Genomic DNA, 12287 nt, shown 5'->3' with positions numbered 1-12287 from the left:
CTTCTGTGCAGCTGTTAAACTATGCCCTGAACTGAATAAAGGCGGAGGACACATAAAACCTGCTGTTCACACTAACTACAGTGCACCCACAAATAGTCTTCAAACTCACTAGCCATTCGGTTCTTGTACTCAGTATGAAACTAAAAACAAAATACACATACATACATAAAAGCAAGTCACTGAGTACCTGACAGGAAAAATTTGAAAAGGTAGACCTGTAACCCCTTGGTCACAAGCACACCAATTTCTAGTTCCTGGGATATCAGAGAAGCAGGCCAAATCGTTTAATTTGATGGCTTCTCTTCTAAAAGAAAGAACATGCACATTATACATTTACATTGGTTCACTCAAAAGAGGGCAGGCTTACATGTTAAAAAAAAGCAAGGGTGATTCGAATGTCACAATACTGATTCAAACTGAAATGGAAGACAGTTTTCTCCCCTAGAATACCTTAGGGCTTTTCAGAGTCCTTTTCCATAAAAGGAATATACTTGAGACACATCCCAGTCAGGTGAGATGAGATTGCTAAAATACATACAGAACTTAAAAAAAAGAAAAGAAAATCCGAAGAAGTCATTTCAGTCTTTCAAGTCCTATTTTTTTTTTAAACCTCTATCTGTGGTCCTCCTTGTCTACCGTCTACTGCATAACTGCAAGGAACTTGCTTTCTTCTGCAAGGGAGGTCAGCAAAGAACTCATATCCCCAATGGCCATGTTGGTGGTGCTCATGGACAGGGATGGGAAGGGGAGGGATGCCCGTGGTGTGGTGAGACGGGAGGAGCTGTGGGAAAGGTTCTGAATGATACTCGGGCTCAAGGCCCCTGACATCAGGCTGGCGTGGTCCCCATCATCTATGATGGCATCAAAATCAATCTGCACACCTTCTAGGTCGTGACTCTCAAAGCTGTCAACCGTGCTTGTCACCTGGTTAGCACCTGGGGAAAGTAACTCAGGATTCTCAGTGCCACTCTCCTGGAGCAGGCAGTTGGCATCTGAGAGGGAGAACGAACCGGCTTTCCTGTCTTGCTGACTGAAGCCCACGCTTTGGTCATAGAACTGACCGGAATAATTCTGCATGTTAGAGCAGAGCTGCCGGGACTGCCCGTGTGCCTCCGTTTTGATGCTGTTCACCCTGCTGGACTGACTCACGTCACTGAGCTGTCCTTGTTGCAGAGTGATGAGGCTGCCCCTTGGCATCGCCTGACGCCTGCTGCCCCCATAGCTGGCACAGGGCTGGTAGCCCCTGATAGTTGCCATACTTGAGGGCTGGTTGCTGTTGTCCTGAGACCCTGGTAGGCAGCTCTCTGTCCCTTGATAGATGTTAACATGTGAGGTAGCACCAACCTGCCCTAGCACCTGTTGACCAGGGCGGCTGGGCCCCTGGTGTTGCATGCTGCCACTGAGTAGCTGATGAGCAATGTATCCCTGTCCCATTTGATCTTGGGTTTGTATGCCACTAACTGTATTGCCAGCTAACTCATTTGATGCCACGGACAGGCCAAAATCTAGCAACCCCCCATTCTCTTGCAAGCTGTTGCCTTTCAGCTTGGACCCTTGAATCCCAGTACCACAGGCACTGTCTAGAGCACTGGAAGTCAGTGGCTGCCTGGTGAGTTGGCTCCCATACTGCTGGGTCTTATAGGGCTGTTCATGGAAAGAGTTTCCATTGGGGCCAAGTCCATCCCCACCGTGGATTGGAAAATGCTCTTGGCCACTGTAGGTACTGCCATTCTCCCCGAGAGTCTGATATCCCCCAGCTGGGCCAGTACCAATCTTCCACGGATTTTGTGAGTGTACCGCCATATTGTTGTATAACCCAAAGCCTCGAGCCTGCTGTGCGGTAGGACGCTGACCACATTTCAGCTTGGAGGATGACAGATCAGAGCTTCCAGAACTGACCTCATTCCACTGGATGGGCAAATCAGTTTTACTGCTCTCAGAGCAGGGCTGCTGCTCCAGAGCTGGGTACTGCTGGCCCACATGACTGTCTGGCAGCCCTGGCAAGTCCAAGTCCTCTGGCTCACGAGCTACTTTGCTATCTTCAGAGATGGCATTCTGTAATTGCTGCCCGTACCCTGTTTGGTCCTGGGAATTTAAATACTGTACCACGTCATCTGGCAGGAAATCTTCATCATTCAAGTTAGCATCGGCATCCATACTCAGGGTCTCCAGGGCAACATTCTCTGTGATGCTGGGAGGACAAGGGGATGCTTGGAAGTACCGGGGTTGGCTGCTCTCCTGCCGGGTATAATTTTGCAGCACTAAGCTACGCTTTTCCACCGATGGAGGCAAATTTGGAGGATTAAAGCTATTGAGGCTGCTGAAGCGTTGAACCCTGGGAAGTGACATGTTCTCCGAGACTGTCCTCACAGGGTCGCTGGCTCTCCTCACACTGTTGGCTAGTGCATCATGAGGCAGCAGGTGACGCCTGCTGTGCGTGTGGGCCCCCCCATCACTGCATCTCCGAGGAGGATGGACTGGAGGCAGGGTCACCCCTGAGTCCCTCCCCTCCCCTAGCAAGGCCATCCTGGTCTTCAGGCTCAGCCGTTCCATGTGGGGCAGAGGTGTGGGCGGTGGGCCACCAGTGGCAGCAGCATACTTGGCCTTCAGGCGGTACTGCTGCACGGGAGTGAGGCTGAGGAGGCTGGGCAGCCCATCACCCTGGCTGGCCTCGCTGGACCTCCGTGAAGCATCTGTGGAGATGGGATCGTAGGAGTCGGCCACACTCACATTCTGGGGTCGTCCTTCGGCCTGTGACGCCTCGCTGGACCTGCGGCTGGAAAAGCAGGGGGAGATGCCCGAGGACCTGCGGCTGCTCAGGTAGGCAGAGCTGATGGTGCTGGTGCTGCTGTCCCTCCTGTTGAGCGTGTTTAGCACAGTGAAGTCTACACCTGACAGGTCACTTCTGCTCGGGACAAGGGTCCCGGGCCCGCCTGAACTATAGTTGTTATTGGACTGTGTACCTGGAGGGAAGGCACAGAGAGAGGGGAGAGAAAGAGATATAAAGTTAAGAATGCCTTTAGTCAGGTGCTGACAAGTATCTGTAGTTCCCTGAACGTGGCAAACAGAGAAAGTGTTCTTGGTTTTACGCTTTTGGAGACTACAATTGAGGCACTAGCCACAAACACAACTAACTATTGTGGAGGTTTTTCTTGCCTCATTCGAACTCGAACAATCACAATTTCTTCATCAGAATCTGACTTCTTTATATTTTTTTTTTGTTCTGGAATTAATCTGCTATTGTTTTCAAAATATGGACCATCTGGAAAAGCAGTGCAAATGGTCCAACATGGACACAGGTTACGTTCTGACCTAAGTTTAGGATCTGTAGAGAACCTAACAAATATAAAACCAAGAGTTTCAGGTTTTCTTGATACGTCCTGGAAGGAAAAGAAATAGCCTGAGCAGACAGTCACAGGGCCTAGCATGGGACTTACCATTTCCTATGAGAGGAGATACCGCAGGGGCTTTGGAGGGTAGAATAGGGTTCAGTCTTGGAAACATTCCATTCACTTGTTTTAGCCTTTCAAGCTTGATGTGCTCCATCCATTTGGTCCCTGCCGGGTTTCTCCTGGCTTGCAAAGCGAGGGCTGTGGTTGCCGTGGAAATGGTCGAGTCCATGATTGGGGTGTCATCGATGGCACTGAGGTCTGCTACACTACCGCCATCAGTCAGAGGGAGCTCGAGCCCACTGTTGGAATAGTTGCTGATGGGGGACTGTTGGCTGCTGCATGAAGACTGACCACCAGGGCTTGGCTGAGATGTCTATTGAGGTCAAGGAGAGAGGAACAAAATGACATCAGGAAGGGTAAAGGAGAGGAAGCGGAAATGACAGCTCATGCAAGCCAAAGCCTTCAGGTTATCAGCAGGTCAAATGAGAAGAAAAACTATGTGTTGGTAGATGCTTGGGCCAAAATGAGAATGGCCCACCAACCAGGCTGATACACAAAGGGAGGTGATGGATGGTAGAGAATGCTAGATGTGGTGTGGTCAGAGCGATCAGCAATGGGACCCTGTTTCAAATGCCAACTATGCAGACATACTTCCTCATTTTCAATTCAATCTCCAGGACATTACTTTTGGGCAGAATTTTTAACCATTCACTACAACAGAACCTTATGTATATAATGGGATCAATTCTTAATGAATCAATTTGTTACTGGAAATTAATATAAATACCAGAGAGTACCAAAATATAAAGACCTGGCAAAGTTAGAGATGAGGTTACAAGCTCTGGATATTATTACTGTTCCAACTAGGTTTTATTTTGCTGAGCTACAGCATAAATATAGGAGATGCTTCATAAAATACTGTGTCACCTTCCAACAAAGATCCCCCTAGGCTATTCAGACCTGATTCTCAAAATATCCCGTTTTCCTCACTGCCACATCCAGTGCAGCTGTAACTGGTAAAACATCACTCCCAGGAGGGAAGACAGGCTGCAGTGGATAGTGGCCCTGAGTTTGTAGAATGATTCTACTGGTCCTCTAAGTATGATCTCCTAATCTCAACCAAATAGATGCGGAAAGAAAAGTATGTAACTAATGAAAACTTAATCCTACCGACGAGACGAGTCTCAATCAAAGAGGGCTGTCGAATAGTAAGTGGAAAGTCTGACCAGCTCAGGGTCTTGGAGGCACCATGCAAATGGACCTATACACACAGGATGGTTCTCACACTGCTAGTTGGTCTATCCTAAAACTGCAAGGGTGCTTACTGATGACGTCACATCTTTGTAAGAACAAAAGTGGTGTTCAGAAAAGTCCACTGACCACTGTAAGCCACAACATTTAAACCCCTAAGATGTGTAATCTGGGCCTCTGAAGGAGCCCTCGCCCCCCACCTCCAGGGTTCCTAGAAAAACCAGAGCCACTGACAACAAGTCAAAGACTCACTCTGATTCTCAGGTGGGAAGAACAATGCTGCTGAGAAAGGATTTGCAGAGGGAATTCTCTCGGGGGAATATTCTAACTTCATTACCTTCACATCATATGAATCCAAGCTGATGCCTACTTTCTCAGCAAATGCCACATGGTACAGTAACTTCAACCTGGGCAGCCAAGCAGAGCTAAGGGAGATCTGTAAATCTGATCATGAGCATGCAAATTCCTAATTATTTTGCCTCAGCAAAGTATTGAGGCATCAGCTCTCCCAGAGGTACTTTGAATTTTTAAAGCTTTAGGTAACTTTATTCTTCAACTTAATCATCAAAATATAGATTTACACAGATCTGTGTATAGGACTGTGCATACACACACATGCCAGAGAACATGTAAGAAGGCATAGGCACTTACAATCAGAAAACTACTTATATGCACTCAATTGAATGGAGGTTAAGGTCTAGGTCTTCTCCGAAGAACCCAGTACATATCTAGTCTCACACTTGAATTTATTCTAGTCAAGATAGTAATTAAATAGAATTTGAGAACAACTGCTTGGTTGGCCCAGTGTGATTTATTACGACGTCCCAGGCAAAAGTAACAATGAGACATCATCTAACTTCTCAGCTTTCACATGCTATGTTCAAGGCACAGAGCTGAGTAACACGAAGGATATAACAATGCCATCAAAACCAAAGGAAGATGAAACGGGAAGAAAACTTGCATGTCAAAGTGAGAACAAAACAAAACAAAAAGAATAGAGAAGCCAAAATTCCCTCACCTTATTACCCACTGTCCTTAGGAAGTGAGAACAAGACATTTGGGAGCAATAGACAGAAGAGGTGTTGCATTAATAAGAAAAAAGAAGAAAGAATTTAATTTATAGCATGATGACCAAATTAAAGACATGTTTTAAAAAAATAATATTAGAAATGTAATGTTCATTAATAAGGCAGCTGGTATTTAATGCGTATGAGCCCACAGCATCTGTTGGGGAAATGCTATCCTGTGATTAATCTCAGGAACTTCAATTTTCTCACCTGGAAATATAGGGTTCGGTCTTTGAGTTCTATCTTTATAATCTAATAAAGATCCCCATACCAAGTCATGTTAGAGAGAAACTGCTGTAAGTAACTACTTCTAGCAAATCTATATTTTATGTGATAGAAGCTATCACGGGTCGTGGTGACTTGCAGATGCTGCCCGTTTCCACTTTTCCCGACCTGTACTGCAATTCTTAATACTAGAGCTGTTTAGTCCATGTTCACACACTAATTTTGCCCTTGCCTTCTCCTCCTTTGCTGGTATCTCTCATCTCCCTCCCTCCCCCTGGAGCCACTAGCTCTCCCTGCTGGAGTGCTGAACTGTGTCCTGGGGCCTCTGCCCTCAGAGCACTTTGCCAAGTCTCCTTCCTTGGAAGGCTTTTCACAGACTTGCGTCTAAACCCCCTCATCTGAATTGTATTTGTTTTTCAATCTGCACATCCCACTGATCTGTAAACCCCCAGAGAATAAGGACTTCAGCTTATTCATCTTGGGGTCACCAGGGCAAGGGAGACAGAAAACGTTATTTGCAGAAAGGCTCAAGGAACGACTTTCTACAGAGTAGCCACGCTGAAGATACCGGCAACCACGTCTGCCTGCCACAAGCGGTACCGCTATGGATCAGTCCTAAGGATCAGGTAAGAATCTTAGAAACTCTCTCCGAGCAAAGTGATTGTCTAAGCAGATTAACGTCAAGGGAGCGGTCTCAACCACCGGGCTCACGACTCTCAAATCAGAATGGACAGACACAACGAAGGGGGACGGTGCTGCCCCTTGACATGTTCAGCTGCGTTTTTCTCAATGAGCCTGGTGGGCTCTGGCAGAACAGGACAGTGAATGACATACCATGGGCTTTTCGGCCTTGACCGTCTTCACCTGGAGGCATTCTTCCCGCTTTGAGGTAGTGTTGCTCAGCTCCTTCTGCTCACCAAATGCTCCCTGAGTTGGTCGGCCCGGGGACCTGGACTGGGAATGGCTGCCAGAATCTCTCGGGGGTGGAGGCCGAGGGTGCATGTCCCCACGCTGCTTCTTGGTAACATGAGCCTCGGGGCCATGCACAGTCTTCACGTGTTTCCGGAGAGAGCTGGGGTCTGTGTAACGCTTGGTGCAGCCAGGGATTTTGCATACATATGGTTTCTAGCAAATTCCACAAAAAAAAAAAAAAAAAAAAGGAATTGTTGATGAATGGCAAGAGAAGTAATTATGACTTAGCAGTTTCTCATTACAATTCTACCCTTTCAAAAGCACTTCTACAGCATTCAGATACCTCTCTTTGGTCTAATGACCTAGAAAGCCTATTTGGATATGGCTCAGTGTCCATAGAATCTAGCTTAATAGGTATTATTTAGAGAGCTCTGCAAGTGGTAATAGTGTGCAAATTGCCTTTACATTGTTGGACGCATTTATGCTATGAGTAGAGGTATCATGGCTCTCCAGCTATTGATGATGATAATGGAGAGACACTTACAAGAAGATGATATCAGAGCAATTTTATATACCTTGCAGGCGATGGGCTGTACGAATAAATTTATTATCTTCGTTCTGAGATAGAATAATTCTTTGCTTTGAAAATGTGCTATTTGTATACAAATGTTATAAGAAGAAGAAATAAAACTAAGCCACCCAGGGTTGTTTGCATGTTGTTTAACTAAATGTACTCATTTGGGTAGCTGGGTAGCCTTGCAGCTGTTCGGGGTTCGGATGTAACAATCCTCAGAAGGTCTCTGGTCTCTAAAATAGTAGCCTTATTCCAGACCACCCACACCCATTCCATACCCTACTCAAGATTGGTTTGGGATTTATGGAAAACCAGGACTCCCAATCCCCTTTCCTCCAACTTTCCCGGTCTACATGTGGCAGAACTACTTCCGGCTTATTTTATTTTCTCCCTGAGTCGTCTGTCATGCCCTCTAATACAGTTATGAGCATTGGGACATTTGTAATGAAATTCATATAAAATGTTCATATAATCACAGAACTAGACATTTTGTTAACTGACAATGCCAGAATGGTGATTTTGTTTCCTTGCCTTCTGAAACAGTAGAGTTACTCGGATGTTAGTATGAGCGAAGTCAGCTCTGCCTGCCCAAGGGCTCTACATCCAAACTCAACTGACTTCAGATTGAAAACACAAAAACTTCACTCCTGTAGTGATCATGAACACAAGCTTTTCCTTGTTGTTTCTACTCCCTAAACAATATAGCAGCTATTTACATGGTATTTACATGTCAACAGGCATTAGATGCAATCAGAAGTATAAGTATGATATGTATATATATAATATTAAACATATTATATATTATGCATATATATATATAATTGCAGCATTTTATTGAAGAGACTTCTGTATTCTCAGATTCTGGTATGGGGAGGGATTCTGGGCATGATTCCTTGCTGAAAGCCATGAGAGGATTATGTCCTTCCATCTCTGTGTACCAGAAGGTGAGCTAGGTATGTAAGAAATCATTATAAAAAGTATGATTAAAATAATGTATCTCTTATCCTTACTGAACACCCTGTCTTGGAGAATGCATGTCTGAAAGATGCTTTTCCACTAAAAGCCTAAGGCCACAATGAGAGCAACCTTAAATGCCGAGATTCTGCAACGTGGAGAAGTGAAGATTTCGAACATTATCCTGAGAGACTTTATCTTCGAATGTAAGATTCAGCTGGATAGAATTGATTCCCATTAACTACGAATTATGTGTACTCAGGAGCTCCATGATTTGCCGCATATATATGATGAAACGAGAGGACAGGTTTCCATGCATTAGGGACAGAAGAAAGGCTCTAACGGTTAGTGCCATTACCTTTGGGTACCTTTGCGTGTTTGTACATCAACCCTGTGCTTGCTCAGGGCACCGATGGAACAGGCTACTCCATCAGCAGTGTTCCTGATACAGATGTGTGGGCAAGGGGAGAGAGGACAATGACAGGAAAAGGGACAGGACTCTTCCTATAAACACATTCATACGCATATTAAGATTAGCCTGGAAATGAGTTCACAGCTGATGGGCAATGTGCTCGGAGAAGTTCCTTAGAACTAGCATCTTTTCAGGACCAGTGGCACACCTGTGACCATGTACTCTTGCATATGAACATGCACATTAAACGTCACCTACACAAACACATACAAACACAGGTTCTGGAAGTGTATACTTTAAAACAAAAGACATAGCCCCAACTTTGGAGCTTGCCCTTGAAGTTACGTGATAGCAGTGGAATGCCTGCATGACAGCAGATGCACTAAGGGGCCAGCTTTTCATATTTTAGATCTCAAACTTCAGACACGATGGCTCCCATTTGACTTGTGTATTCAGGTACCTTTGGAAAGCAGTTGATGCAGTTTCTCCTGATTTTATCAGAGAGAGGAATAAGTTCCTTTTCTATAGACCACACTAGCTGTGAATTCTCTCACCTCAGCCTCCTGGGTGATAGAATTATAGCACTGAGCTACTATTCCCAGATAAACTTTATTTTTCGCTGAACGTATATGCAAGATTCCTGCACACAAAAATGTGTAACCTCAATAAATAGTAGATCCTTTATGTAATACTTTATATTTTGAATGCAAAAACCCTCTTTTCTGTAGGAAAAACTGAGACCATGTAATCATTTATAGTATAAAGTATAAATCCTAAAGATGTAGACGATTGAGGACTCCTTTTTCGTTTGGGATAATCCTGGGAGATGTCAGCTATTAAAATCTGGGTTTACCTCCCATCTCATAGGTACATAAGATGCTTGCAACTGAACATGTCCCATTGTAAACACTTGCTCAATGGGCATTGCTTATGAGGAAGCACTCTAGCTGGGTAGCGGAAAGAAAGAATGAGACTCTGTGGAATGAAAGCGATGACAAGGAGAGGCCAAAAATGAAGTGTCCCTAGAAAAGGTCCTGCTCATGAGGGGTCCTGAGCATAGGCATGAATGTAGCTCCCGGAGGAATACAAACTGTATGATTTAGAATGAGGAGTCCTCTCAGAGGTCACTGAAGGAGCCAGGGCAAAGTCATAGACAAAGGCCATGACAGCTGTTCTGTTATGTAAGCAACTTACTGTCCAGATCTACCCTGTTGGATTCTTGGCTATAGCTATCATAGAAAAAATTCTCCACACATAACTGTGCTTATTGAAGAAGTGAAGCCATAAATAAGAGAATAAAATAAATGCAGGTGAGTGTTAGGATTTATCTAGGATGGGCTGACTTGACTAGCAGAACCTGGATTTCCAGCACAGGCCTAACTTCTGTATATGTGAAACTGTGCCGGCTTCCATACTCAAAACAGAAGAGCCACACACACATTAGAGAGAAATGACTTGCAAATTTGTGAATGAATCTTAAATTCTGTGCTATTATCAAGGGCATCACCCATTTAAATAACATTATTGTCCAACTCATCTTCCAGTTTCCTGAGATATTTAATCCTCATATAATCCTATATTTATTAACCTTACAAAAAAAAAAAAAAAACCCAACTAGACTACACCTAAAATAAGCAGATGTGTGTACATGTTTTAAGTTCATAAAAAATGAAAATCTATGTATTTGTGCATCCCCATCATAATATACTCACTGACAGCACAAGAGGTTGGCCTAAACTCTACAAAAAGGAAGGACTGCCTTCTTTTACTTAAGTGTATAAAAGATAGCTCATTTAATTCCTATTTTAGCTAAAATTCTAAGCAAAGATTTTCAAACTCTATGAACTGAAGTAGAGATTGACAGAAAAACCAAGGACATTCTTCATGTTGTATAATAATTCTAGAACATTCTAGCACCCCCAAATCAGCACTCTGCTATTTTCTCAGCCTCCGGTGCTGACAAATACTAATCTATTTTGTGTCCATGGTTTTGCCCATTCTAGACTTCTTAAAATGTTCAAAATGACAGTATCAGATGATGTGGGGTGGGCTATTATAGACAGAAAAAGCATTTATAACAATAAAAAAAAAAATCTGTCTTCTTAGGTCATGAAAAGGAGATTCAAAATGACCTATCCATCCTTATCATATCGTGACCTTTTGAAAGAGCTGGAGGTCTGTGGATCTGTAAGTGTTGAGTTTCAAGTATGATCAGATCTAAATATACAATTTAGACAGTGTAGATGGTTTCATTAAAGGTCATTTTAATCTGTTTATGCTGTCCCCAGGACTCCCCCACCTCTGTTTAAAGCCAAATGGCTCCTGAGCAAAATGGCTGACTTGCTTTAGATACTGCAAGGTTGTGAAACTAGGCTACACTGGATGACATCATAATGGCCACTCTGGAGCCTTAAACATATACATTTCTCCTTTTGCAACAACGCTTCAAACCAATCAAGGATACATTTTCATGCTTGAACTATGTGCTGTTAGCTATCTCCTTTTTATCCCAAATGAGGGGAGCTTTATTAAACAGTTTATTCAAGGGACAGTTTACAGAGGAGCCAACATTTCAGCTACACCTCCCAAGAAGCTCATGTTTTAAGTCAGATATGCATCCAAACCCAGTTAAAACAAATCTGCAACCATTTTTATACTTAGCAGTAGTCTGAGGACAATTATCTAAAAATAATGACAACACAACACCAACCACTATGATGAAGCTTTGCTCATTTTATCTTAAATAACAGACTTAAATATGAACTTGGCTTCTAAGAATATGTGGTTGCTGGGATTTGAACTCAGGACCTCTGAAAGAGCACTCAGTGCTTTTAACTACAGAGCCATCTCTGTGGGTCCATGCTATTAGAGCAAGCAGCCTGAACTCTAAATTAAATGCTACCACTGTCTGGCCAGTAGGTGGCAGGTCCGAGCAACAGGAAACTAAGTTTAGCAAGGGTTTTTATAGAATTTCTTCCTCATCTGCATAACTCTTGTAACAGTGTCTAACCTAGAGGCTTCAAACCTCCACCTGCAGACCTTCAGGATCTGAGACTACTCACAGTCAGAACAACCAAGAGAAAATAAAACAGAACACATCTACTGTACCAGGTACATGCCACATGGAAGCTCATTATTTCTGCCGGTAGCTTTGGCTTACCTCATTGGAATGCGTTCTGTTTTGGTGCTTGGCCCGATCTGAAGCATTAGAGAAAGCCTTGTTACAGCCCTCATGCTCGCAGACGTATGGCTTCTCTCCAGTGTGAGATCTCAAGTGGGTTTTCAGGTTTTCGAGTCTCGAGTAGGCTTTTGTGCAACCTTCAAACTGAGGACAACAGGTAAATCTGGACCACTCAACACAATAACAGCTGCGGCTTGTGCTCAACCCCCTCTCCAAGTGGATAAAAACTTGACCTTTCAAGGGTCAGCAGCTTTTCAAAACCATGGAACAAAACCCCCACTAAACTCTGCATTTATTGGGATTCAGATGTGGCTTGGGG

The 12287-nt window shown here is 44.0% G+C and overlaps 1 protein-coding gene across 1 annotated transcript in view; it reads right to left on the bottom strand.

The window, feature by feature from the left end:
- Positions 1–512: 512 nt before the first annotated feature.
- GLI3 (GLI family zinc finger 3) overlaps positions 513–12287 on the bottom strand; it is a gene marked incomplete at its 5' end in the record, with an annotated part of 245223 nt that continues 233448 nt past the window's right edge. The window contains 4 exons of the mRNA XM_080917905.1: positions 513–2963; positions 3438–3765; positions 6770–7060; positions 11948–12112. Of these exons, the coding sequence (XP_080774031.1) occupies positions 640–2963; positions 3438–3765; positions 6770–7060; positions 11948–12112 (3108 nt within the window). The 3' untranslated portion in view covers positions 513–639. The remainder of the gene's footprint in view (positions 2964–3437; positions 3766–6769; positions 7061–11947; positions 12113–12287) is intronic.

This window comes from Micromys minutus (genome assembly GCF_963924665.1).
Source record: "Micromys minutus genome assembly, chromosome: 6".
Lineage (NCBI taxonomy): Eukaryota > Metazoa > Chordata > Mammalia > Rodentia > Muridae > Micromys > Micromys minutus.
Note: the sequence above shows the minus strand (reverse complement) of the source record. Positions and strands in the feature narration are given on the sequence as shown.